At 39.5% G+C, this 27,400-nt stretch overlaps 1 protein-coding gene across 3 annotated transcripts in view; it reads left to right on the forward strand.

Moving 5' to 3' along the window:
- Positions 1–27,400, forward strand: part of CARD19 (caspase recruitment domain family member 19) — a 33,929-nt gene that overhangs the window by 4,851 nt on the left and 1,678 nt on the right. For 2 of the 3 annotated variants that reach the window (XM_014061335.2, XM_014061336.2), the window contains exons 2-5: positions 13,200–13,342; positions 16,746–16,899; positions 25,118–25,177; positions 27,108–27,179. In XM_014061335.2, the coding sequence (XP_013916810.1) occupies positions 13,200–13,342; positions 16,746–16,899; positions 25,118–25,177; positions 27,108–27,179 (429 nt within the window). The remainder of the gene's footprint in view (positions 1–13,199; positions 13,343–16,745; positions 16,900–25,117; positions 25,178–27,107; positions 27,180–27,400) is intronic. The other variant, XM_014061337.2, reaches the window with a different exon arrangement.

Here is a 27,400-nt window from a genome sequence, read left to right on the forward strand (position 1 = left end):
CCAGCCGAGCGGAGGGAAGACAGACGCCCGTCAGCGCCGCCGACTCTCGGCTGCAGGGGGCGCAGAAGGGCAGGACCCGCCTGAGTCGGGGAAACCCACTTGCGAGACCGCGAAGTTCGGTCTCTTAACGCCTTTGTGGGTGTCGCGCGGTGCGGTAGCGTTCCGAACATCTCCCAAGTTCGCACCGATTCCAGGCAGGAAAAGCGTTTAGCGGAATTCCGCAGAGTTTACTCCGAGGCACTTCGGAGCGCTCAGCACAGGCAGGGGCGTCCTCGGTGCAGGTTTTAAATGGGTGTGAAGCAAGAGTAAGTTTGTATAAAACTGCCGATCCGAGACTCGTAGGTTTCAAACTTGTGTTTTGTATGATTTGCAGTCTCTGTATATTCCCAGTTTAATACGGTACTTTAAATCGATTTAACCTAAATGTTGTCGTTGCATAGGCATACCTTAACAATAAATATTACATGGGTGGTAATGAAATACCCAGTTAGTATGTGGCTTTGCGTCGAGTGAGTCATGCATGTATGACTCACTGAGATGGTAGCAGAGTCACTACATCTATACTTTTGCCAATACCCCTCACAGAAACTTTTACTATAGCAGTCATAGTTAACCCTATTATACCAAACATCACTTAACATGCAGAGGATTCAAAGGTATTCCAGCCATTGGCCTTTTACTATTGGTAGCTAGAACTACAGTTTTAGCGAGGTCTCTGAATTTCTTCGAGGGTGATTCTTAAACGTTGCTAAGAACTGGAAAATAGAATTGCTACAATTCTAATGAAACATTCTTTCCATAATCCTGAAGAGTTGCCCATTTGAAAAGGCTGCTCTGGGTTCCTTATAGTTTCCATTGAATCATTCCTTCCTTTCCTTGCCTCCCGGCACATAGAAATAGCACTTAGACTTATATACCACTTCATAGTGCTTTTACAGCCTTCTCTAAGTGGTTTACACAGTCAGCCTATTGCCCCCAACAATCTGGGTCCTCATTTTACCCACCTCGGAAGGATGGAAGGCTGAGTCAATCTTGAGTTGGTGAGATTCGATCTGCTGAACTGCAGCTAGCAGTCAGCTCAAGTCGCCTGCAAAATATTACATACTGTGATTTTCATTCTGCATAAGCATTCATGCGGAATCATCTTGTTCTCTCGTCCTTTTCTATCTTAGTGTTTTTTATCCTTAGCAAGATTAAGATGTGCGGACTTCAACTTCTAGAATTGCATGCTAGGAATTGAAGTCCAGACACCTTAAAGTTTCTAAGGTTGAGAAAAACTACTCCGGAACATTTGCTTCCTTCTTGTCTGCTTCTTAGATGTTATTCCCCCTTTTTCTGATCATCTGAGTATCTCTTTGAACTTGAGTATCTCTTTGAACTCTCTTATTATCATCAGGCAGGTCTCACTTATCCTGTCAAATTCTCCACCTTGTCCAGCAGGTATTTGTAAGTAGAATGGTGAATGCCATTTTATTTTTGCTGTTTCTTAAGCAGCAAATTGGTTGCTAACTTGGTCAAGGAACAGAAGTAGGCTAGGTAAGATGGTGCCACTTTCAATTACTTCTAAAGAGAATGTGATAAATTTGGTTCCACCACAAAAGCGCGTAGGACAAAATCGCGCTCGACAAAAGCGCGCTGTGACGTCATCACAGCGCGACGAAAAAGATCGAAAAAATGTAAAAATAAAGCTAAAACCTTCCCCTAACCCCCCCAAACCTAACCCTAAACCTAACCCTAACCCTAACTCTTAACCTAACCCTAAACCTAACCGTTAAAGTAAGGAAAAACGTAACGCTAACCCTTATCCTAACCCTAACGCTAACGCTAACGCTCTAAAGCTAACCCTAACCCTTAACCTAACCCTAACCCTAACCCTAACCCTAACCCTTACCTTTATGTGAATCGGCTTGCTTTAATTTAATTTTTATTAATTTTTATTTGAATTTTTCGATCTTTTGCGTCGCGCTGTGATGACGTCAAAGGCGCGATTTTGTCGATCGCGCTTTTGGCGTCCGCGCTTTTGACGGGTCACGCTAAATTTAAATAGGATAGAATCAGGGGTGAAATTCAGCAGGTTCTGACAGGTTCTGGAGAACTGGTAGCACCCCAGAGTGAGGTGGGAATGGATATTTTGCAGTATCCTTCCCCTGCCATGCCCACCAAGCGACGCCACAGAACCAGTAGTAAAAAACATTGAATCCCACCACAGGATAGGATATATAGACTGGCTGGAAGGGGTGGCTTTTATTGATTAATTGATTCAATTGATATATTTATTTAAAGAACTATCTCTCCTACCATAGCCAATAAAAAGAGAATAAAACCAGAACAATCCTTCCCACCTGGGGCCATGCTAACCCCTATCAGTCTCCTGGCTCAGCCCCCATCCTAGTTCAATGCTCGGTGGGAAGAGTCACATTTCATGGTCTTCTAGAAGGTTGAAGTGGCTTATTATGCATTGTAACCATGGAAGCCACTTCAATGGAACTCCTTTTAGAGAAAGAATTCAGAGAAAATGTTGTGTTCTTTTTCCTAACTCTTGTCAGAAATCTGTTTTCTAGAAACTAGGGCAATGATGGTATGGTAAGAGAATTGAGGCCTTGTTTGCAGTGCTTGGCTGTCCTGTGGCACTGAGTATAAACTACGCCTTTGACTCAGTAAAACAACTATGTGCTCCTGGAAAGAGAAAGGGCTGCTTTAATGAGTTGTCTGCAGCGCAGGGGCTTTCAGAACATTCAGGCTGCAGAACTTGCTAGCCTAAAAAGCAACACCCCTCTTGAACCCCTGGTCAAGAGGCAAAGCTCTAGTGATAAAAAAAATTGGTTGCATTTAACTGCATGTGAATTTTCTTCATTTTGGCTCTTAATCTCTCTTGAGACCCCATCTGAACAGATTTAGAAAAATATGCTCCAATGCATTTTGAAACACCCAGTTCAGGATCAAATTGGAAAAGTTGCACAATTCTAATAGCTACTGTAATGTTAAAATAGGATAGAGTTTGTACATTTTTAACACAGTCCTTGATTTACAACCATTCATTTAATAAAAGTTCAGAATTACAATGGCATTGAAAAAAGTGACCTATGACCATTTTTCACACAACCATTGCAGCATTCCCATGGTCACATGATCAAAATTTAGATTGGCAACAGGCTGGTATTTATGACCGTTGCAGTGCCTTGGAGTCATAGCAATAGCATTTAGACTTATATACAGCTTCCTAGTGCTTTACAGCCCTCTCTAAGCAGTTTACAGAGTCAACCTATTGCCCCCAACAATCTGGGTCCTCATTTTACTCACCTGAGAAGGATGGAAGGCTAAGTAAACCTTGAACCTGGTGAGATTTGATCTGCCAAACTGGAGACAGCAGATGATCAGCAGAAGTAGCCTGTAGTACTGCTCTCTAACCACTGTGCCACTGCAGCTCATGTGATCACTTTCTGGGACCTTCTAATAAGCAAAGTCAATAGGGAAGCCAGGTTCACTTAACAACAGTGTTATTAACTTAACAATTGCAGTGAGTCACTAAATTTCATAAAATGGGGCAAAACTCACTGTCTTGCGTAGCAATGAAAATTTTGGGCTCAGTCATGTTTGTAAGTTGAGGGCTACCTGTAGTAGTACGCACAGGGGGTTGTGAATCCATAGATGTATGGGTCTTTCTGAGCTGTTGTGTAGAAAGCTCAATTAGGACATGGGTGTGACTTGGGTTCAGATCTGCTTGCAACCAAATCACATGGAATAACTTCGCCCATCAGACTACACCCTGTGGCTGATCCTAGGCGCGAAAAGGAAGTATGAAATGCTTGTACTACTTCAAGTGTAAGAAGGGCAGAATGAACTTGGCAAGAAAAGCTGCTCTTGCCAGATTCATGTCCTGTGGGACTTTAAAAGGAGAGCTGAAGCAGGATGTACTGCTGAGTGTCTGGGATGCACGTTGTCATTTGATTGATGGCAAACAATAATCCTTTTAGATGTTCTAAGATGAGAGACACTGAAGGAAATCACATGATGCACTTATTAGCTTTTTATGTGGTCCTTTGAAAGCCAAAATTATATGTATGTCCTGACCTGAAGTATCTATAATAAGCAGCACCAAATAGCTTTCCTATCACATGGTTTAACAGTATTCCAAAAATAGGCATAACAATTCAGTCACCCACGAGGGGACATTTCAGATAGTGATTTTAACACTTTTATGAAGGCTTGATTTTATTCTGAGGTGAATGGCTGTTTTTTAACATGTCCACAAATTGCCCATTTAGAATTTTAATTTTTTTAAACTTCTCAGTGCTGTCCTTCAGAACTACCTTTAGATCAATTTATCTGTGTCTAGCATTCATAATAATCTGAAGGTGTTTCTTAATCAGAATTGACTTTGGTGTTGTGTTGTTGTATTTCTGAGAACACATGCTTGGTTTTTTTTTAAAGTCATTAAGGAAAAAGGCAGTGAAATTTGGGGAGCAGTTCTGAGTTGTTGTATATTCTCTCAACTCTCTCCATCTTAGACTTTTATCTGTGATGTGGTAAAACAGAAAAGTAGAGTGAAAATTATTTGTTTATTTATTGGATTTATTGGAATATCTGTAGGTAGCGGTAGACTCCAGTTTCAGGGAGCACAATCCAAAAATTGCTAGTTCTATGATTAAGTAGGGGCATGCATAAGCGCACCAACATGCCTAACGTCCCTGTCTTACTATCCCCATTTATTTCTGGTTCCACCACAAAACCACGGTAGACTAAAGCGCGCTCGACGAAAGCGCGTATGTGACGTCATCACAGCGCGACGAAAACCACACTGTGAACGGTAAACTTAAAATTAACGCGTAAATCTAAACCTAACCCCCCCAAACCTAACCCTAAACCTAACCCTAAGCCTAACCCTTAACCTAACCCTAAACCTAACCCTATACCTAACCCTTAACCTAACGCTAAACCTAACGCTAACCCTTAACCTAACCCTAAACCTAACCCTAACGCTTAACGTAACCCTAACCCTTAACCTAACCCTAACCCTAACCCTAACCCTAACGCTTAACGTAACCCTAACCCTAACCCTAAACCTAACCCTTACCTTTATGTGAATCGGCTTGCTTTAAAAGCGCTTTTTTAAAGCGCCCTTTTTTCTCCGCAGTCGTATTTGTCGCGCTGCTGATGACGTCAGGTACGCGCTTTAATCGGGCGCGCTTTAGTGGACCACGGTTTTGACGGGTCACGTTATTTCTACCCATTTCCTATGTTTTTATTCATGTTTATTTTTATTCTTATTATCTTGTACATGAGTGACAAACTAAATAAAAAATAAACAAACAAACTGCAATGTACAATAGCCCCCCCTTTTTTTTGTACAACACAAAGCTGGTAAAAAGCCAGGGTTCCTTCCTTATAATTTTTTTTTTCAGATTTGCCATCCATTGTTCATACACTTTTTATGTCTAAACCAAACAATTGTATGGTCAAATCAAAACATTTCCATAAGGTATTATGGATTCACCTTGCTCCCTAGCCAAAGAAATTTGGCTACCCAAGTCCAGTGGGCTTGTGGACTTTACTGTTACATTTTTCTTTTCCTTTACTAATAAATTTCCAGTCTCTGTAAAATAAGAGTTGCTCATACTAGATAACAGCATGTTCCAATTTAATGTAGTAGCCCAGTTCCAACTTTGCCAAACTGAGGACCTTGCAAAAGGCAAGGAAACAGCTTTTCCTTGTTGCTTGCTTCCCCTGTGATGATCAGAAACTGCAGAAATCTCAACAATCAGAAATTGGGAGCCTTTCTTGCTTCCCAATCTGGGTCTGAAAAGTTGCCTAAGTTTTAACAGTTTCATAACTGCTTTCTTTCAAATAATGATGCCTTATATAATAATACCTTATAATTTTGCTGCCAGCAGCAATCAAATCCTCCATTTGTATGGATTTGTCTGATTCTTTCAAAGAAATAAGGAAAGGAGGAGGTGGGTTGGGCCTTAAACACCTGCAGTTATCATAATGACCTGGCAATTCAGTAGTCATTCTGAGTTTCATAATTGCCTGCTTTGTGCAAAAGAGCACTTTATCATCTCTGTCAAAGCCAAAATAAAGAGCATTTTCCTTTGTCAGTTTTCCTCTTGTCCATAAACAAAAATAGCTGAATTATTCATTTCTTTGGGTTACTTACTGACATGGTATTTAGTGATACACTGTGTTTACTTGAAAAGATACTAGTTCTTTTCTCCAATTTATTTTCTGTTAACATGGAATAGTTATCTTAGATTGGGGCTCTCTGAGCATGGTTATTTGCTTGCAGACATCTCATTACCAAATCAGTGCTAGTGATTTGAGAGTTTGCTTCCTGTTTATATACAGTAGTTTGCCTTTCCAGTATTGGAATAGTTTCTTCTTGGTATTTCCTTGATTAGGATATTGGTTTGGACTTGTTTGTCTAGTATTAGGCCCGGCTTATCTGGATATAGGGTGTTTGAGAGGATGTGTTTTATATATTTTGTTTCTTACTTAACATTTTTACTGTCTCTCTGAATAGTATATACATTAAATGTGGTTTTATTTTTGAAGTGTTTTAGTTGTTTCTGTGCTCATGATGTCATGTGGTTGTAATAGTCTGTCTGAGATTTTTTTTTAATCCATGGTACGGTTTTCCTTTTCATAGCTTGTGCTGTGCTGTAGTGGGTGAAGTCAGGCACTTTTTCACAAAGTTGTGTGGGTATACGTTTTGTTAAAAGAAGTTGTGTAGACAGTCTGTTTCCTTTTTCTGGTGTTCTGAGTTACTGAAATGCATATGTGCTTGTATGAATAATGTTCTTACATAGCTCCTCTTGTGGGAGGTTGGGTTGTTACTTTGGTAGTGGAACACTTGATTAGTGTGGGTGGTGGTATGTTGATTCCTCCTTTGTGAATTTTATTTCTTTGAAGATGTGTTTGTTTCATGTGCCTTGTCTAGTTGTTCCTTCTTTTATTATGACAAAGGTGTCATCTACATACCAGAACCATGCTTTTAGTTGTATGTGTGGGAGTGCAATAGTTTCTAGACACTACATTGTAGCACAAATCTGTCAAACTCTGATGGGCCACTCTCCCACAATGCATTCATTGTAACTATAATTCATTTAAATGTCAGATGATATTATTATTTCATTGTTACTAATAGTTTTAAACAGAGTGGATAAAAATTGAAGATTTTTTAAAAAAAATAAAAAAGTTATATTTTTTAAATTTAAATTGATTTTTTAAAATTTAAATTGGATTTTTTATTTTATTTTATCAAATTTATTTTAATAAAATGCTTTTGGGGTAAAAATATATCTAAAGGTATATTTCTATTTAAGATACATTAATAATTTAGTTTATTCAGTGTGAAATGGAGCTTAGCTATATAGCATGAGGCTGTATATTCTGTAATATTGGTTTAGAATGTTTAGAATGTTTAGAATGTTTAGAATGTTTATTATAATTTATAGGCCGCCCTTTTCCCTGAGGGGACTCAGGGCGGCTTACAAAACACGGGGAAGGGGGTAAAAAGACAAAAAACATAAGACAATACATAATATTAAAAATAGAGCACAACATTCATTCATCATTCGGGAGGGGACGAACTAACATTTTTTATCCCCAGGCCTGACGGGATAGCCAGATCTTAAGGGCCATGCGGAAGGCCTGGGCGGTGGTGAGGGTGCGGATCTCCATGGGGAGATTGTTCCATAGCGTCGGAGCTGCAACTGAGAAGGCTCTCCTCCGCGTAGTCGCCAGTCGGCACTGACTGGCGGATGGAATTCGGAGGAGGCCTACCCTGTGCGATCTGATGGGACGCAGGGAGGTAATTGGCAGAAGGCGGTCTCTCAAATAGCCAGATCCACTACCATGGAGCGCTTTGTGAGTGGTAAGTAGGACCTTGAAGTGCACCCGGAGATCAACAGGTAGCCAGCGCAGCTCACGGAGGATCGGTGTTATGTGGGCGAACCATTCTGTCGGTGGGTTCTGTCGGTGGGTCATCAACGGGTCAGAGGAGGAGCCACTGTGGGATAGAGATGACACTTGCTCTTTAAAAATTATGATTGAAATCAAGTTGATTTAAATCAAGCCATTTTACTAGTGATTTAAATAACGATTTAAATCATGATTTAAATCTCGATTTAAATCTTGATTTGAATCATGATTTAAATCATGATTTAAATCACAATTTAAATCACAATTTAAATCTTGTTTTAAATACTATTATTTTATTGTAATGTAGGTGTTATGTACCAAGTTCCCCAACCTTTTTGGTTGTGTGCAGACCAGCAGGCAGGGGGAGGGGATAGTTCAGTCCCACTGCTCATGCTAAAAGAGTGCATGTGCCCATGATCCCCCACTGCTTGCACAAGTGGGGGTGCACGCTCTTGCCTGCTGCTTCTGCAGCCTGGTTCCAAACAGCTCCTGGCCCAATAGTGGTCTATGGCCCAGGTATTGGGGACCCCTATTACATACAATATTCTTTGATTTTTATGAGCTCTTTATTTCTTAGACTTTATGGAATAACTTAGATTTTACAAGAATACAATAAAGAGGTAAATTAGTTGTTTCTTCTTTGATGTAAAATGACGTTTTTACTGTGTTTGTCTTCCTTTTGTGAAAATATGGTTGATTATTTGGATTTAGTCTTTTGATGAAATGTTGGTTGTGTCTTTTACATGTGGCTTTTAAAACCATTTTAAGCAATATATTTACACATTTTATTGCTTGTTAATATCAATCAAATATGTGATTGCATGAACAAGATATGTGTATTTTGGCATAACTAGGGATAACCTTCTGATACTAAACAAAATCAGACTATTGAGCACATTATATTGTTGTTGTTGTTAGTTGCAAAGTCATGTCCGATCCATCAGGACCCCATGGACAGCGTTCCCCCAGGCCTTCCTGTCCTCTACCATCCTCTGGAGGCCATTTAAGCTCACCCTACTATTTCGGTGACTCCATCCAGCCACCTCATTCTCTGTCGTTCCCTTCTTCTTTTGCCCTTAATCTTTCCCAGCATTAGACTCTTCTCCAGGGAGTCCTTCCTTCTCATTGGGTGGCCAAAGTATTTGAGTTTCATCTTCAGGATCTGGCCTTCTAAAGAGCAGCCAGGGTTGATTTCCTCTAGGACTGACCGGTTTGATCGCCTTGCAGTCCATGGGACTGCACATTATATTGAGTATAATACATTATATTGGGTATAATATTAAACCATACTTTCCAATTACCCAATCCCAGTATAGTAGTGATTATTTTCTTGCCTTTTGTTGAACTAATGGGAAGCATAAGTAAATAAATAAAAAGCAGAATATTGAGGCAAATGATACATTTAATACATCAAATTGCAGACATTAAATCTGGTTTGTTGGAAATGTTGCATTTGACAACAATCTGTATATATGCAAGAAACTAGAGCCGAGGTGGCGCAGTGGTTAAATGCAGCACTGCAGGCTACTTCAGCTGACTGCAGTTCGGCTGTTCAAATCTCACCGGCTCAGGGTTGACTCAGCCTTCCATCCTTCTGAGGTGGGTAAAATGAGGACCCGGATTGTTGTTGGGGGCAATATGCTGATTCTGTAAACTGCTTAGAGAGGGCTGAAAGCCCTATGAAGCGGTATATAAGTCTAACTGCTATTGCTATTGCTATTACATGAAACCTTGTAAGCTTCATGCATTTTTCAGTTCTATGAAAACCTTCAGATTCTCTTAGAATTAATCTACTTTTGTAGATTAATTTTGTTTTAATTAAGCTAATATGTTTGATAACGAATCATTGCTTTTAAAAACATGTCCTTCTCTTTCAGAGAAATAACTGTGGTTCACCCTCGGTTTCTATAATGGAATCTAATAGAAGATTTAATTCATTTAAGCATCTATAATTTCAGACTTTGTGATATCCTGTAGATACTACTTGCTGAGAGAACAGACCTAGGGCTGTAGTAGAGTAGTAGAATAGTAGAGTAACAACAACAGTTATTAAGTGAGTCACGTCTAATTTTAAAATCATTTTGTTTGTTTGTTTGCTATAGTTATAGTAAATTACAGCAGTTCTTAAGTAAACCATGTGGTTTTAAGTGAATTTGGCTTCCCACTATTGACTTTCCTCATCAGCTAGAAACGTTGCAAAGAGCAATTCCATGACCTTAGGATATTGCAACCATCATAAATACATGCTGATTTTCAGGCACTAAGGTTTTGATCACATGGCCCTGGAGATCTGCTATGGTCATAACTGCAAGGAACAGCCATAAGTCACTTTTTTCAATGCTGTTGAATTTTGAATGATCACTAAATGGTTATAACTTGGACTACTTGTAACTAGAACAGATTAAGCCAGGGGTCCCCAGCCTGACTGGCAGCGGTAAGGGCAGTAGCGAGGGGATGATTAGGCATGTGTAAGGTGACCAGATTTTCAGATTGGTAAAGAGGGACACCTTTGACCGGGGGGGAGGGGAGGCTTGATTAAAAAATTTATACGGAGCAACAAAAATTTTCATACAACGCAAAAATAGTATTGTAATATTTTTTATTTCAACATAACTACAATTTACAAATATAAATTGTAACTGTTGCCAAACATCAAAATTTTGATCACGTGACCATGAGGATGCTGCAATGGTCGCTAAGTGTGAAAATGGTCGCTAAGTGTGAAAAATGGTCATCAGTCCCTTTTTTCAATGCCATTGCAACTTTGGTCACTAAATGAACTGTTTGAAAGCTAAGGCTAGCTTGCATTATAATGCCTTATGGTAGCTTACATTTTCAAGAGAGAGAAGCTAAACTCCTAAACACACAAGGAATTTGTCTTTGGTGAATATGCTCTCAGTGTACATAAAGAAAAATAAAATAGAATACATTCATCAAGAATCATAAGCTACAACACTTAGTGATGGTCACTAAAGCCTGGAAGATTGTTCCCTCTGTGCTTCTTTAAAACAGTATATGTTAGAATAGAATAACAGAGTTGGAAGGCACCTTGAGATCTTCTAGTCCAACCTCCTGCTTAGGAAGGAAACCCTACACCATTTCAGAAAAATGGTTATCCAACATATTTTTAAAAACTTCCAGTGTTGGAACATTCACAACTTCTCTCCTTGATTAGTTTCCACCTATTGCTTCTTGTTCTACCCTCACGTACCTTGAAGAATAGTTTGACTCCCTCTTCTTTGTGGCAACCCCTGAGATATTGAAACACTGCTATCATGTCTCTCCTAGTCCTTCTTTTCATTAATGGTTCAGGCACCAGACAAGAAATCAGGAGTTTCTAGTCCCATTTTGGACATGAAAACCTGCTTGGATGAAATGAGGCCAGTCACTCTTTTTTTCCCTTCTTTCCTTCCTTTCTCCTTTCCTTCCTTCCTTTCTTCCTTCCTCCTTTCCTTCCTTCTTTTCCTTCCTTCCTTGTTTCCTTCCCTCTTTCTTTCCTTTCCTTCCTTCTTTCCTTCCTTCCCTAACTTCCCCCCCTTTCTCTGTTGTGGGGAGTTGGAAGGAGCATTAGATCTGCTCACCGCCTTAAAAGTGGGATTTTTAAAAAATGGCTTTTTTTAAAAGTGATTTCAGCCAGGATGCCTTTAGTACTTGCCCCATCCGTCCTCCCATCCTCCTTCCAAAAAGTTGATTTAAAAAGCCAGCGATCTGCACCCGCTTCTCCAGCGTTCCTGATTCAGGGGCAGAGGTGCCTGGGCGCGCCCTGTTCCCCCCTCACGTTAAAGCCAAAAAGGACCTCCATAGAGATGGCTCTGGGTCTGGGAAGGCAGGGCAGGGAGGGACATTGGAGAGCAGCTTTCGTCTACAGCCTTGGGGGGAGGGGGGTGTTTGCAACCCTGCCCTGCTTGGTGCCCCTCGTTGCTTGAAATGGGGTGCTCCGTTTTGGGGGGGGATGCAGGAGGTCCAAATAAGAGGCGGGCTCAGCCTCTGCTGGGATGGATCAAGCTGCAAGCAGAAGGAAAGGCAAGAGCGGGGGGGGGGATGGGACTTTGCTGGCAGTTGCAAAGCAGCCTTTCCCCGATTGCCTTCCCCCACGCCTCCCAACCCTTTCAAAAGTCACCCCCATCACCATCCTCTCCCAACCGGACCCTGCCTGCCTCCCCTCGGCTCACCCAGACCAGATTGACAGCGGCTTGCACGGCATGGCTGCAGAAGAGTGGTGCTCAAAAGAAGCAGGGGAAAAAAAAAACTTCCGATGGCTGAGCTGCTTGGCCCAGGACCTAACCTCCTCCTTACCATCGCTCTCCCTGCAGAAAAACGGCGTGTGTCGGCGCGCACACGCGCAAAAGGGGAGGGAGGGAAACACTGCCCTCTAAAGGCCACATCAGGAACAACACTTTAGAAAAAAAAAATTTCACAGCGTCCTTTTTAAAATTGATTTTCTTTCTTTTGGAAAATCGGTACTTTTTCAATACGCGACGGGACGCGGGAAAAATTATTGAAACGCGTGCCTGTCCCGCCAGATGCAGGATGTCTGGTCACCCTAGGCATGTGTGTCTGCCACTTCCACAGACTGGTTCCCAACAGGCCACAGACTGTGGGTTGGGACCCCTGGATTAAGCCATCTTTCAAATGTATAAATTGATTTTATCAGTTTACATATTATGTAGGGTGATGTTATTAATTTGTGAAATGCATTTTATTTCATTAAGGAAAGATGAGGAAACACTGCTTCCTTCCAGACAATTGATAGGCAAGAAAATTTCTTTTGTTAATTATGTCAATTATTCAACCTACAGTAGCCTGAACCTGTATATGTTTACAAAAATGGATTTAAAAGAAGAAACCCATTTCCTATGACTTCCTCACTTATAATGGTCCTAATGTTTGTAATACAAACACAATAGAGATAGCACAGCATTGCTTATCCTGTGTCGAATTGAGTAGCAATTATACTTCTAGAGAGGCTCATATACACAACTGACTCGGGCAAAGGGTCATTCTTAAGTTTGATGGGGTAAGTAGCTTAAGTGGAGCCTCCAGGAAGGGTCAACCCAGGCAATATGGCATCCGTGGCATTGCAATCCAAGGCCTGCCCTTTTAAATGTTGCACATATCTAAGAAGGGATGTAGCTTCATGACATGAAATACTTTCGAGGTGTCTCTGAAATTTATTAGCATTGTAAGGACATGGTCAGAATGAAGTATGCATCATTTCCATTTCAGCTATGCTTAAGAGAAATCATCTGGGTTTTATTGTTTCTGTTTCTGTTTTATAGATCAGACTTATTGTGATCGTTTGCGACAGGACACGGCTTTTCTAACCAGCAATGGCAGACTGAGTGAACAGCTGGTTGATAAAATCATTCTTCAGCTAAATCGAGTTTATCCCCAAATTCTCACCATTAAAGAAGCTGAAAAGGTAATCAAGAGAAAATGGTGTCTGCAGATACATATTATTTTTTCTGTGCTCATTTTATGCAGCTACAGTTGCATTCTTGAATTCTTTTTTTTTAAATTCTAAATCAATAATATCCCTGGATGTGGCTGAGAAAGGGTTAAGATCCAGAAAGCAATAACTGCTAGTGGTCCAAGAATAAGAAGCCAAAATGAAAACCTTCCAGTGTACAAATGTGGTTCTCATATCACATTTGTAGTATATGTTTAAAAAACTGAACAATTCATATACTTCTAGAAGACATTGATTTTATAGATGAAGAGTCTGAAATCTGAGACTTGTTCCTATGTAACTAATGAAGCCACAGCATAGAATCTTAAAATACCCAACTGCCATTCTTTTATCATTTATGTAGCTTAATTCCATTCAAGTTTGTTAAATAAAAGTGCACAAGATTTCAGTATTGGCATCTCTTTATACCAGTTATAAGTCTGATAGTTATCATGAAGGTAATTCCAAGAACAGATATGAACACTCTTAATATATACACTGTTAATGGATAATTTCTATTCATATCTGCATCATTGACTCATGAGTAAGTGGTGTTTGTCAAAGGTGCAGCACACACAGCATAATTGGTTAGAAGAATAGCTCAGCTATTTTAGTCACAGCTGCAGGATTTCTTTTTTTAAAAAAGGACATAGATGCTATGAATGAGAATAGTTCAGCCCATGTTTTTGCATGTGGGCTAGAATATTATTTCGTTTCTGCTGTTAAGAAAAATCAGGACCCAGAGATTAACCTGACACTCCTTCTCTTAGTGAATGAGGCACTTCAGTACATGAGATTTTGATTCTCTGTATGCATTATCTCCCCCCCGCCCCGGGCATGCTCACAAGTCCTTGACTCTGAAGCTTGTCCTGAATAACATTAATTCTTTTTTAAAAATAATAATAATTGCATTAAAAGTTTTAAAGACAAAGGTAAAAATGAGTGCAAAGTATATAAATAAGAAAAAAAATCAGTGAGAAAGCTAAAAATGCAAGGGAGAAAGAAAAAGATGTATAGAAAAGAAAAAGGGTTCACCAACAAATGCGCACTCGACAAAAGCGTACCGACGAAACCGCGGTGAGAAAACCGCGAGTTCAAAATAGCGCCGACGAATCAGTGCAGAAGCATGCCAACAACAGCGCGTTGACAGAAGCACGCTCTAAACCTAACCCTGAACCTAACCCTAAACCTAACCCTAAACCTAACCCTGAACCTAACCCTAAACCTAACCCTAACCCTTACCGTAACCCTTACCTTAAACCTAACTGCGCTTCTGTCGGCACGCCTTTGTGGGCGCGCTGTTGACGTCGCAGTTTTATCACCGCGGTTTTGATGCCGCTCTGTTGTCGGGCACGCATTTGTCGGGTCATGACGAAAAAGATACAAAGAAGTGGCTTCTTTAAAGCTGTTACAAGTACACTTATAAATTTCTCTAAAGTTATACAGTGACAGTCTGCTTTCTATAATCTGCCCCGCCTAATCTTCAAAACCATACATAAATTGATTTTTTCTGTCTTAGACAAAAAGTCCATGAAGGGTTTTCAATCAGCAATAAAAAGTAGATATCATTTCTCTGATCAGAGAAGTCAGTTTGGCCATCTGAGTGAGTTTCCTTATCTTCACTAACTGTTCCTCCATTTTGAATAGAACAAAATGCATCCTTGAACCAAGGTTCCAGAGTGGTGTCACCAGAAAAAAATGCAAGGTAGACTAGTTGTGAACAGAAGATCATCATGTCTGATCCCTGTTACAAAGAATAAGTAGTTTCTTGCATATATACAGATTGGGGAAAATCTCACTCTTTCCTTCCTCTGCTAATTATCCCTGCTAAGGCAAGGATGGTTTATCCAGGAAATTAGGATTCCCCCAAGACCTGTTATGCTGCTTGTGTAAAATTAGTCCCTACCTGGCTTGGATAAAAATCTAAAAGAAAAGCTAGGAGGGGTTTCTGTATTGCATTGCACATTTCTTTTAGAAGAACATGTGAGAGCTACTATCATTTTTACTCCAAGCCAAAAAGTGGCAATACTCAATGACACATCAGAAAAACATCTGGAAGGTAAGAAAATATTTTTAATTCATAGGTTGTTGCATAGCTCCTTCAAGTAAAGCTCTTTTAATCAGAAAGTATTTATCTAAATGGCATCAAACTTCCAAATGCTATGAACATATGCCCATACTATTTGGATTCTTATTCTGTAGCTGCAGGAGACGTATCCATGTGTTTGTTAATATTCATGTAGACCTCTGAGTGGGATTGCCCTCTGTTTGCAGCCAGAACATCCAATCTGAAACAAAATCTTCCATAATGCACTCGTAGTGTAATTGTCTCTTGTTTGCACCTGTACACATACATCTTCTCCAGCAAAGGAAATTACAATTGCATTACTGTGTAAAATAGGAATGAGCTGATTTACATGTAGATGCACTTCCAAGCCTGAATGCTTCCAACCGATGCATAGGTTATGGCTTTTCAGTTCAATCCACAGAAAGTATCAAAATGTGAATATAGACTTATAGACATATAGATAATTAAGTTGGACTATATCAAGTGCGGTATGATGTTTTGAATTTGCCCTTTAAGATGTAACTCATAAATAAATAAACAGGCAATCAAGCAATTTTGAAAATATAGAATCCAACTATTCTCTGGAACTGCCAATTATTATCTGGAACTGAAGAATGAGCCTTTGAGTCTATGAGAATTGCCATAAAGTTCTGGAATCAATGATTGACCTTTTGTTCCCATAAACTCCATAGTGGACAGACATTTCTTGCTTACTCAACTCATGATGGATATCACTGGGTAAGCAAGCCCAATCACAAAGGTCTATGTGGCTTCCTCGTGGTAGGTGACCTTCAGAGCTCTTGACTTAACTGGTGGTGGAGAGAATATACTTTAGACATGAAGAGTCCCTCTGCTATTTTGCGTATGTGTTAACAAAAACTTATCTGTTGATAAGTTTGAACAGATCCTGAAGATGAAACTCAAGTACTTTGGCCACCTAATGAGAAAGAAGGATTCACTGGAGAAGAGCCTAATGCTGGGAAAGATCGAGGGCAAAAGAAGAAGAATAAGGTGGTTGGATGGAGTCACCAAAGCAGTAGGCGTGAGCTTAAATGGTGTAGTCCATTTAAGCTCACACCTAGGATGGTAGAGGACAGGAAGGCCTGAAGGAACATTGTCTATGGGGTCGCAATAGGTCAGACAGGACTTCGCAACTAACAACAACACCACATTTGAAGAAGCTACAAATCTAGTGTTGTACTCTTTTGTGTGCTGCAGAAATGAGATGGGGAACTGTTTTAACATTCTACGGTAGTTGTGGCAGTGAAATCTAGTTCTTGCAATCTAAATAGTACTTTTTCTCTACAGTTTCGGAATCCCAAAGCTCCTCTTCATAGTCGGCTATCAAACCTTATAACTCACTTGAAAAAAAAAGGAGACAAACCCTGTCAAGAATTTTACCGAGCTTTACAGATCAATGCTGAGCATCTCTATAACAACTTGCCAAGCAGGAAAATTATAAGTAAGTTGGATGCTAGCAGCTTTCTTCAGTCATTGTGTTTTAATTCTTCCAAATTCTTGTGCTCCGATTTGTCTATTTTCAGAAACTTCAGTGAAACTTCTGCTGTTCTGTTTCTTATAAATACTCAGAGCTGCTCAAGTGATCTGACAATTAAAAGTTTGTTCTCAATTCCTTCTTGATATTTTTTTGTGATTAAATCTGATATCTGTTTACAATCACTAGGCGTCACGGGCCATACCCAAATATATATTTAAATACATACTTCTGCATAATGTTGAGTTCTCAAGCTGCTTGTTAAAAACACAGAAAAGTGATATTGCTTCTGGATAAAGAGGTTAAAGGCTACAGGACTCCATTGTGCTTTGATTAGACGGTAATCATCTATGTTTGCAAAGTTGTCTCTTGGCCTAGAAGGTTAAGGTCATTTTCGGAGTCAATTGTATGCATTTTGTTAGGAGAAATCCCACAATTATGACCTTTATTGCACAAGAGCTACCTAAGTTGAAATGATTGCTTCTGCTGTGTGGCTGTAACATAGGCTAACATACAGAGAGACTGGATTCAGATTTACCGTATTTTTCAGAGTATAAGACATACTTTCCCCCCTAAAAAAATGGGTGTGTCTTCTACTCCAATGGTAGCTTTTTCGAAGCTTTTTTTCAGCCCTAATGAGGTGCTACCGAATGAAACGATCTTCCATGCTTTGCCTGCTTTTCTCATTGCTTCTCCCTCCAATGATCAGCTGGGCTTTAGAAGCTGTTTTTCAGACCTAATGAAGCACTAACGAGTGAAGTGATCTTCCATATTTTGCCTGCTTTTCTCATTGCTTCTCTCTCCGATGATCAGCTGTGCATTAGAAACTGTTTTTATCCCCAGCCAGGGGGTAAAAACCAGCAAACTTATGTGTTGAAGCTGACCAGATTAAGGACGCTAGCCAGATGAATACCTGGTAGGCAGAATTTATTTTTCCTATTTTCCTCCCCAAAAACTAAGGTGTGTCTTATACTCCAGTGCATCCTATACTCCAAAAAATATGGTAATTTAATCAAGAGAATGGATGATGCCAAATGGGTAGCTATATCTAGATTATGTGCAGATTATATAGAACAGATTCCAGATCAAGCCTAACTTCGTTTCCGTTATTTAAATTCTTTTTTTGCAATTCACCCGAAAATTGATTATGAATTAGTTTATACCTCTATTCATATTCTCTATGTTACTAAACATCCGAACTCTTCCATTTTTGTGTTTGTAGTTCTTTGGTGAGAACTAATTTAGTGTAGTAGTTAAAGATACTTGGTAGAAACTGAAAGACTAAAAAATTTAGTCCTGCATTGGGCACCAAGTCAGCTGGGTAAAATAGGACCAGTCAGTTTCTCTCAGCCCTAGGAAAAAGAAAATGGAAAACCACTTCCCAAAAGGTTGCCCCCCAAAATTGCATGTTCTGCTTTTACCTGATTCTTTTTCTATGCCAATATACATCATTACTATTTATTTATTTGTTTATAAAATTTATATGGCTGCCTGTCTTACAAGAAGTGACTTGGGGCAGCCTACAATAATCAATATTTACCATTGTAAAAAATTATTTGCATATACTAATCAGGGACAAAAATATGAGTTATTCTATATTGAAAAATGCAACAAACCATGTTCTGGTCTCTACGACAAATGTGTTAAAATATGAAAACATTAGAAAAATTTGAAACAGATAATGTTCAACCAGATATGTATGTAGGTTTCTAATTGGCAAGAAAATTGCAAAGCATGGCAAGAACTGATCATCCATCACTATCAACTCAAGTTCTGATATCCTCACAGTTGTTATTTTCATAAAAGTGTGCACATAATTCAGTGTAGTTCACAAAGCAAAATTCAGCATGGTAAATATTAGTTAAAGGAGGGAAAACTTGAGATATGTGCTTAGGCTTAGCTTCAGTCTGAGTTATAGCAGGACCTGAAAACCAAGAAATCATAACCCTGGGTCCAACCCAAATTTTTACCCAGACTGTAAATATTTCATCTCTGTTTAATTATGTGCCATTATCACTTATGTGCCATCAGAGTAATGTTGACTCTTTATCAACCTTGCTGTGCCCCCAACTTAGCCCTTCAGATCTTCCTATAGTATATTCATTGCCACTGTAATTTAATCCACCCACCTTGTTGCTGGTTGTCTTTTTCCTTCCATCTTTCCCAACCTTATGGACTCCTCAAGAGAACTGACACTTCACATATTGTGTCCAAAATAAAATGATTAAGCCTGATCATTTGAGCTTCCAAGTAAGAACTCTAGATGATTGATTTGTTTATTTTCTTGACTACCTATGATAGTCTTCTCCAACACCAGAGTTTAAAAGAATCAATATCCTTCCTATCCTTCTTCTTCTTCCATAGAGTGCCACAGGGAAAACCATCAACCTACACAATGCTGATCTTTGTAGGTATAGACAGCTACAAACTGACTATCTTTCTAGGACTTTATCGCTATTCTACCAAGTCTCAACAACATTTTTGACTATTGGTTCTTTTCCTGTCAATAGTTGATTTTAAAAAAGTAAAGCCAACTGCTGTACAATATCTTCACTGCCAGTTCAGAGGCTGGTTTTTGTACCTATTGTCATGACTTTGACTTTCATTGTACTTCATCTTAATTCCAGTTTTTCCCTGTGTTCGTTGACTTTCGTTCCTTGATTTCATTTTCATACTATTTGCATTTTCAGGTATCAGAGTATTGCCATAAGCGTAGGGTAGGCTATCAGGATTTCTTCATCCACTTTTAAAGCCACACTAATCATCTTCTAGTCCAGTTTCCCTCTGTATATTTAGCTGTTTCTGTCTTTTGAGTCAGTATTGATTCCTGAGGTCTGTCTGGAGCAGCTCCTATAGATTTTTAACAAAATTTCAGAAGCCTTTGCCTTCTTCCTAGGGCTGAGAGTGAGACTGGCTTTGGGCCTGGTGCTTAATTATTACACCAAACTGACTCTCATATTCAGCATATAGGTTTAATAAACAAGGCAACAGTATATACCAGTGATGGCTAATCCCATTGCATGCCAAAAACAGGGGGAGCACGTGGGGGTGTGTGCACGGGTCTATCCACCTCCTGCACACATGCGTGTGTGACCCATGCGTATGCGCACATGACCCCCACCCTCTCCCTTCTTTTGGCATGCGATAGACCCATTTTTGCCCTCCTCAGGCTCCAGAGGCTTTCTAGGAGCCTGGGGAGGGTGAAAACAGGCTCCCCCACCTCCCGGAGACTCTCCTGAAGCCTCCGAAGGGCGAAAAATGGCCCTACGGGTAACACAGAAGTTCAGGAACCTGCCATAGGTTCGCCATCATGGATATATACCTTTGTCTCATTCTTTTGACAACCTGCTGGTAGTCGATTTAACCATGTTAGTTTTGATTTGGTTATGGAATTTCTTCATCTCTCTATACATAGACAAGCCACAATTTGAAATGGGAAGCTGTTGATATCCTAGACCAGTGTTTCTCAACCTTGGCAACTTTAAGTCCTGTGGACTTCAACTTCCAGAATCCCCCAGCCAGCACAGCTGGCTGGGGAATTCTGAGAGTTGAAGTCCACAGGACTTAAAGTTGCCAAGGTTGAGAAACACTGCGCTAGACCAATCCAAATCCAGAAATACTAAGGAAATTCTGGAACCATAAACAAAGAAGCCATATCCCAACCAAGACTAGCAGACCAGTGTATTGTACAGGTAGTCCTCGACATAACAGTTCCTTTAGTGACTGTTCAAAGTTACAATGGCACTGAAAAAGCCTAATTATAACCATTTTTCACACTATGACTATTGCAGCATCTCCATGGTCATGTGATTTACATTCAGATTCTTGACAACTGGTTCACATTTATGATGGTTGCAGTGTCCCAGAGTCAGTGATCACTTTTTGTGACCTTCTGACAGGCAAAGTCAACGGGAAAACCAGATTCACTTAACAACGTTGTTACTAACTTAACTGCAGTGATTTGCTTAACAAATGTGTCAAGAAAAGTTGTAAATTGGGCAAAATTCACTTAACAAATTTTTCACCTAGCAACATACATTTTGGGATCAGTTGTGGTCATAAGTTGAGGACTACCTGTATATAATCTGAATAATTGACAGCAAATCCCATTCTCCATGCACTAGCAATGTTATCCAGTTTGGTAATGAAACATTTGCAGGGAAGCAAACAAGCTCACAGATTACCAAGAGCACAATATCCAGCACTATGTCATCTGTCCTTTGGGTTTGTTGGCAAATTTACAGGAGTAAAATAATGAGTTCAAATAAATAGATTGCAGGTAGCAAAGAGGAATAATAGATGTACTATACTCTCCTTAACAATTCACAGGTGTTCAGTTGAGAAAGCATATTTGCATTAACATATTTTGATGTCCTTCCAATCGATTTGGTATACAAGCTTCTCTTTTGTGGTTGCTGTAATAAACTTGCATTGCATTGTTTCTGACATTCCAATTTGTATAAAACAGTGTCAAGAACTGCAGTTCCTGATAACTTTTTATGAATTGTAAGAGAAGGAAAAATTTTCCCATTATCAAATTCCTTTCAAATGTTATTTTTATGATTTTCTCTAACAACCTGGAATCAGAATGATATTGTTTAGTTTGACTGTGGTTAATGTGCTGATTTAAACTTTGAGCCAGTATTATTTTTCAGCACTGTACATCATTTGTTAGGTTTCTTGCTTCATAACAAACTATTTGTTCAATGGACAAGAAAAGCTTCAATGAGAACCAGATGTGTCATTGTGGTTGTCTGCTCCTATCCATAATAATACCAAAGTAATGAAGCTTGCGTCGGGACGTGGTGGCTTAGTGGCTAAGATGCTGAGCTTGTCGATCAGAAAAGTTGGCAGTTCGGTGGTTTGAATCCCTAGCACCATGTAATGGAGTGAGCTCCCGTTACTTGCCCCAGCTTCTGCCAACCTAGCAGTTCGAAAGCATGTAAAAATGCAAGTAGAAAAAATAGGAACCACCTTTGGTAGGAAGGTAACAGTGTTCCGTGCACCTTTGGTGTTTAGTCATGCCAGCCACATGACCACATGTGACCACTGTCTTTGGACAGTGCTGGCTCTTTGGCTTTGTAATGGAGATGAGCACCGTCCCCTAGAGTCAGGAATGACTAGCACATATGTGCGAGGGAAACCTTTACCTTTTAATGAAGTTTGCATTATGGCATGACGTGACTCTACTCTTTTGCACTTGTATGAGTATATGGCATGCAAGTACATAAATGTCTTTAGAATTTGCAAGGCAAATGCATGTTTCATCCTTGCTTCCCCTAGACACCATTGACTTTTCTTTATAACTTGTGTATTAATTGTCTAGGTTTGGTTGTTAGGATTGATCTCCTAGCTAAAATAATGTCAAGAACTGTGATATCTGATTCCTCTGAACTGTCATAGAAGTGCTAGAACAAAAGACATCAGTGGTTGATTTATGATCCCTTAAATAGTTCTTTTTGCAGCAAGCACATGAGACTTGGGCAATAGACTAGTAAAGAGCACCTCTGATCTGTTTGCAATATGATTGAATGTTTTGATGAACAGCTTTAGTAATCCTACTTGTATCTTGTATTTTCCCATGGAATTGAGACCACCACTATTCTGAGAGAAACAAGGTGAGAGCTGACTGAGTTTTATAGGCAACAGATTACAAATACAGCTGTGGAACTAAGTATAAGCTGAGTAGTAAATTGTAACCTGTCCCATTTAACTCTATGCAATTTACTCCTAGGAACATTATACAATACTATTGTTTGCAAAAATCACTATTAGCTTATATAGGGATAATAATAAAATAACCCAATTGCCATTATTTGTGTCGCAGCAATGATGGGAATTGGGAACATGCTTCATTTTAAAGACCTTTATTAGAAATATAGATTGTCTGGTGTCAAGTGATTTGAATATTTCACTCAATACATCATTATTCTATTTTGCAATGCTAAGGCTATAACCAATGGGGCATATTGCTTCCCTAGTAACTAACTGTTTGTTTTACAATTTATCTGTTCCTGAAAGAGCCAAATATAAGGGTATATATTTTCAAAAGCTTTCCAGACTTATTTCATTGTTAAGAAGACAAGAAAAGTGCCTGCTCTTTAGCCTTTTGTGAAAGTGCAAAAGTTAATCAGCTCCTTTGGTAGCTTTAGTTCAACATGTTCCAAGAACAAAGTAAGGGGATCAGTCAACCACATTTATTTTTGTCTTACGATTTTAGACTTGAGCTTCTCCTTTTTTCCTTTTTCTTTTTTTTACAATAAAGAGCTAGGAATTTGCATGGATTTCCAGTGCAAATTACATGTTGCATTGCAGCTGTGTATAATGATACCCCGAGGCCTTGCTGTCAATTGTACAAGTCCCGTGGGTTTGCAATGTACATGAGAAAAGAGACTGGAAGCCTAGGCTTTCTACCACTTCTGTCAACTTTTCCGTACTAAAGTGCTGGCGTTTGAGACCCATTCTTAGTGTTCAAACATCGATTTTTGAATACCCCCTGATAGAAAAAGCATTGAGCTTGGTCTGCGAGAAAGAGCACTTTCAGATAGAAAACAGCTGGCTTTTAAACAAATGTCTGGGAATTGCACCAGCTATATGCAAACCAATATTATAAGAAATTGTGACAATATTGTAGTTGAAATTAGATATTGGAGAATATCCAGATTTAGTCCAAATTCTCAAGATGGCTTTTCTTATTATACTGCTTCAAAGTTTGATGCATGTATTCCAGAGTGCAAATACTGTGTGGAAGATTTTGGAAAGTAGAATTAAAATTGTTCTAGCTACTGCTAATAGTGATTAAACACAATAGTTCAGTAGTGACTCAAAATTACCAACACCTAGAGGTTTTGCAAGTAATCCTTGACTTACAACACAATTGAGACTGGAATTTTGGTCTTAAGTTGTGGCGATTACAAGTCAAGGCACCATTGTGACTGGACTCAATTTTAGAACCGTTTTTATGGTGGTTGCTAAACAAGTCACCATGATCATTAAGTAAACCATATGGTTGTTAAAAGAACCATAGAGTCATAAAATTGAGCCCATTTTATCCAAAGGTTTTTTTTTTCCTGATTTTTGCTAAAAATGCCACAAAATGCAATCTGACTATTCCAACCAAGTACAGCAGTCGTAACTTCAAGGGTAGATTGTAAGTAATTTTTTCAAGTCCATTATAACTTCAAAATGTCATTAAATGAATGGTCGGTCATAAGTCAAGGACTTCCTGTAATTAGTTCCAGGGAGGGAGAAATAAATCACAACCCATCTGGAAAACAGGTTGAGGGGAGGCTGTTCCCTTCAAGTTATGGATGATTGTCAATAGCTTAGCTCCGTGATGGCAAACCTAGGACACGTGCCAGAGGTGGCATGCAGAGCCCTCTCTGTGGGCACATGTGCTGTTGCCAGCTGCTCTTCCGGGTTCTGTTGCATGCATGCATGCTGACCAGCTGGTCTTCACACATGCATGCGCCGGAACCCAGAAAAGACCAGCTGGCCATGTGCATATGCATACCAGACCAGATGTCTGGTGCGCATGCATGCACCGGAACCCAGAAGTGGAGCTGGCTGCCATGCACATCTGCACCAGCCAGCTGCTCTCTTCTGGCTTTTGGTATTCCAGCGGATGCACTCCATTGTCAGCACTTGGTGCCAAAAACGTTAACCATCACTGGCTTAGCTTATTTCTGCTGCTGCAGTTGGGGATAAAAAAAGGTATAAATATCAGAGAAAAATATGTGACTACAGGAAGCAATATCTGTCATTGAAAATATCTTCCACAATTAAACCCTTTGGAGTAGGAAGGAAAATAGATTTATAGTTTAAGTTTGTCTTGCTCTGAAATAACTTCTTTAAAAAAATCTATGTAGGAACAAGGCTTTTCAAGCCAGGTGAAGGAGGAGGAGGAAGGATTTTTTGTGGGGGGTTGGACATGGCTTCAACACCAATTGAGCATTGAAACACCTAATGTCATTTATACCAGAAAGCCTTTATGACAGAACCTTCTCTTTATATGCAGCAGCAAAACACAAGAACGAAATAGGCTAAACATAGAAAATAATGAGGGTTTGAGGCCATATTGTTTTGATTATATTATTTTGAAAATTAATTTCATTTTTTATGATTTGTTTCCTAAACTTGTTGGACTGTGTATAGCACTAACTCAGTGTATTGCTTTTGTTTCTAGAAACCTCAGATTCCACAGGGATAAACCCTGAGAAGGAGAAATATATTCTAAATGACAGGGGTAAATAACGTGTAAAATATTGTTGGCTGCATATGAATAATGAGGTTAACAAAAGTATTACGTTAATGTGATTGATTTTGATAACGTTAATCTTCAAAAAAAATTCATGCTGCAAGCATATGCATCAGTGTGAAAAGATTACGGTTATATATGTAAAATCTAAAAGGGGGTTAGTAATAATTAGAACTGGGTTGTATCTACCAATCGGCTTAATGTATTTGCTGTCTTAAAATTCTGCACCTTCTAAGGATTGGGAAGGGATCACCTAGGAATGCACCTGTGCCTGCCTCACATAAGGTATTTGGCAAAGAATTTCAGTATGCTTTTCCCAGTAGAGCATCCCAAGGAATTGTGCCTGTGATTTCCACAATAATAAGCAGCGAGGTTCAGCTTCAGCATCTATTCTTGCCACATAATTTTTGCTCTCATTTTTGAAGATTGTATAGGGTTTCATAGGCAAGGGACTGTGGGGCTCTACTCAATATTTTAAACAATGACATTTTGATTTAAACTTAAATTTACCTGCTGGCTGGGTTTCCTGGCAGGCTCCTGAGTGTTCAAATATGTGTCTTACTTCCCCTTTTGATATCTCTGCATACAATTTTTTTAAAAGGAACGCTCCCTTTAGCTGCCCTCTGGCCCCTGACTCCTTTTCTCTTTTCTTAACGTTCTTCCTTTGAAGCCAGAAGGCAGGGAAGCAACTCGGCAGGTAGAGGTTATTAATGCTGTACCAAACCCAGCACATTGTTAAGGAGCCTATTATAATGTGAAAACTGCACACCAGGCTCCTTTTCTTTCCCCAGTCAAAGCCCCTCTGTCTCTTTCTGTCTCTGGCTCTCTCTCTCTCTCCCTCCCTCCCTCTCCCTTCCTCTCTCTCTCCCCTTCCTCCCTCCCTCCCTCTCATCCCCCTCTCTGTGTCTCTTTTTAAAAACATTAAACCCTATACCTTTAGGGCTGCACCCACTGACCTCGTTCTAACAGCTCCATGTTTTTGGGTGGTACTTATCTCCCAAATGGTTGAGGCACAGCCCATTTGCAGTTAAGTAAGATGTGAACTGGTCTAGTCCAAGAAAGACTCAAATCTGTAGCCTTCACAAGGTGGGCACCGATTGGGTGAGGGGAAAATGTATCTTTGGCTTTAGGGTCCTGTAAGCAAGGATCCAGTCTGGGTCAGGCACTGGGACCAGAACTTTCCCCGAGGATGGGCTCCAGCGTGAGTCTGAAAGCTAGAAAGACTAAACCTCTGGTCCCGGGGGACCGACCCAGATTGGATCCTGCAACGTTACTCTGGGAAGATGTGTATTTGCTTTCATTCCTGTAAGCAAGTTTAACTGAACCTGAGCAGCTCTGGTAATGCAAGCTTCTAAATTTCTGAAGCGCTGAATAAATAAACATTTTTTGCACATTTACACCAATTTATCAATTGTATTTGGTCTGCATGACCCTTGGGAGATTTTTACACTTAACATGTGTAGATGGGGAAAGCGTCCAGTTGGTAGGGATATTGGGGTGGGGGGAGTCATCATTAGTCCTATCACATCCTCCCGTATTTTATTCAGCTCTGAGTCTGGGAAGGTGAACATGGATAGCCAATAGGAAAAATGAGGATTCATAAGTTCAGCCATTGCCAAAAAGCCATCTATAATTACATAGCCTCTATAGTACAGTATCATTTTACATTATTTTACAATAATACACAGTATTATTTAATTTGACAAAACCGCTAAACTTATTACTATAGAATTTAAATCCCTGAAGAAAATTTCTTTTTGCAAGCTTTTAAAAAGGCTGATGATAAATGAAAAAAAAGGAGTTACAAAAGTTACAATAAAGGCATCCATGATTCTAATTGCATTTGAAAAAAGGGTGATATATTATGAAATATGAAGGAGAAAACAAAGTTGCTGCTTTTATTTCCTTCCTTTTCTAGGTCCTACGTTCTTTCTTGCCTGTTTCAGTATTGCTGCAGGATTAGCATTCTTCATGTATTGCTGCAATCCAGGTAATAAAAGTTTGATATTTTTCCCAAGACTTGAGCCAGTTTAAAAGGGTGCTTTATTTGGCTTCTTTAGCTTTCTATCAGACACACTTTAGCAGAGCTCAAACCTTAGTGGATGTGGGCTGAGCAAAAAGAGGAATGCATACAATTAAGGGACAAAACTAGTCCCAGTAAAATCCATCATTTTCTTAAATTCCATTTGTTTTTGTCATAGGTTGATATCT

This window comes from Thamnophis sirtalis, unplaced genomic scaffold (genome assembly GCF_051295495.1).
Source record: "Thamnophis sirtalis isolate CommonGarterSnake01/CBP01778 unplaced genomic scaffold, rThaSir2_p1.2 scaffold_3, whole genome shotgun sequence".
NCBI lineage: Eukaryota > Metazoa > Chordata > Lepidosauria > Squamata > Natricidae > Thamnophis > Thamnophis sirtalis.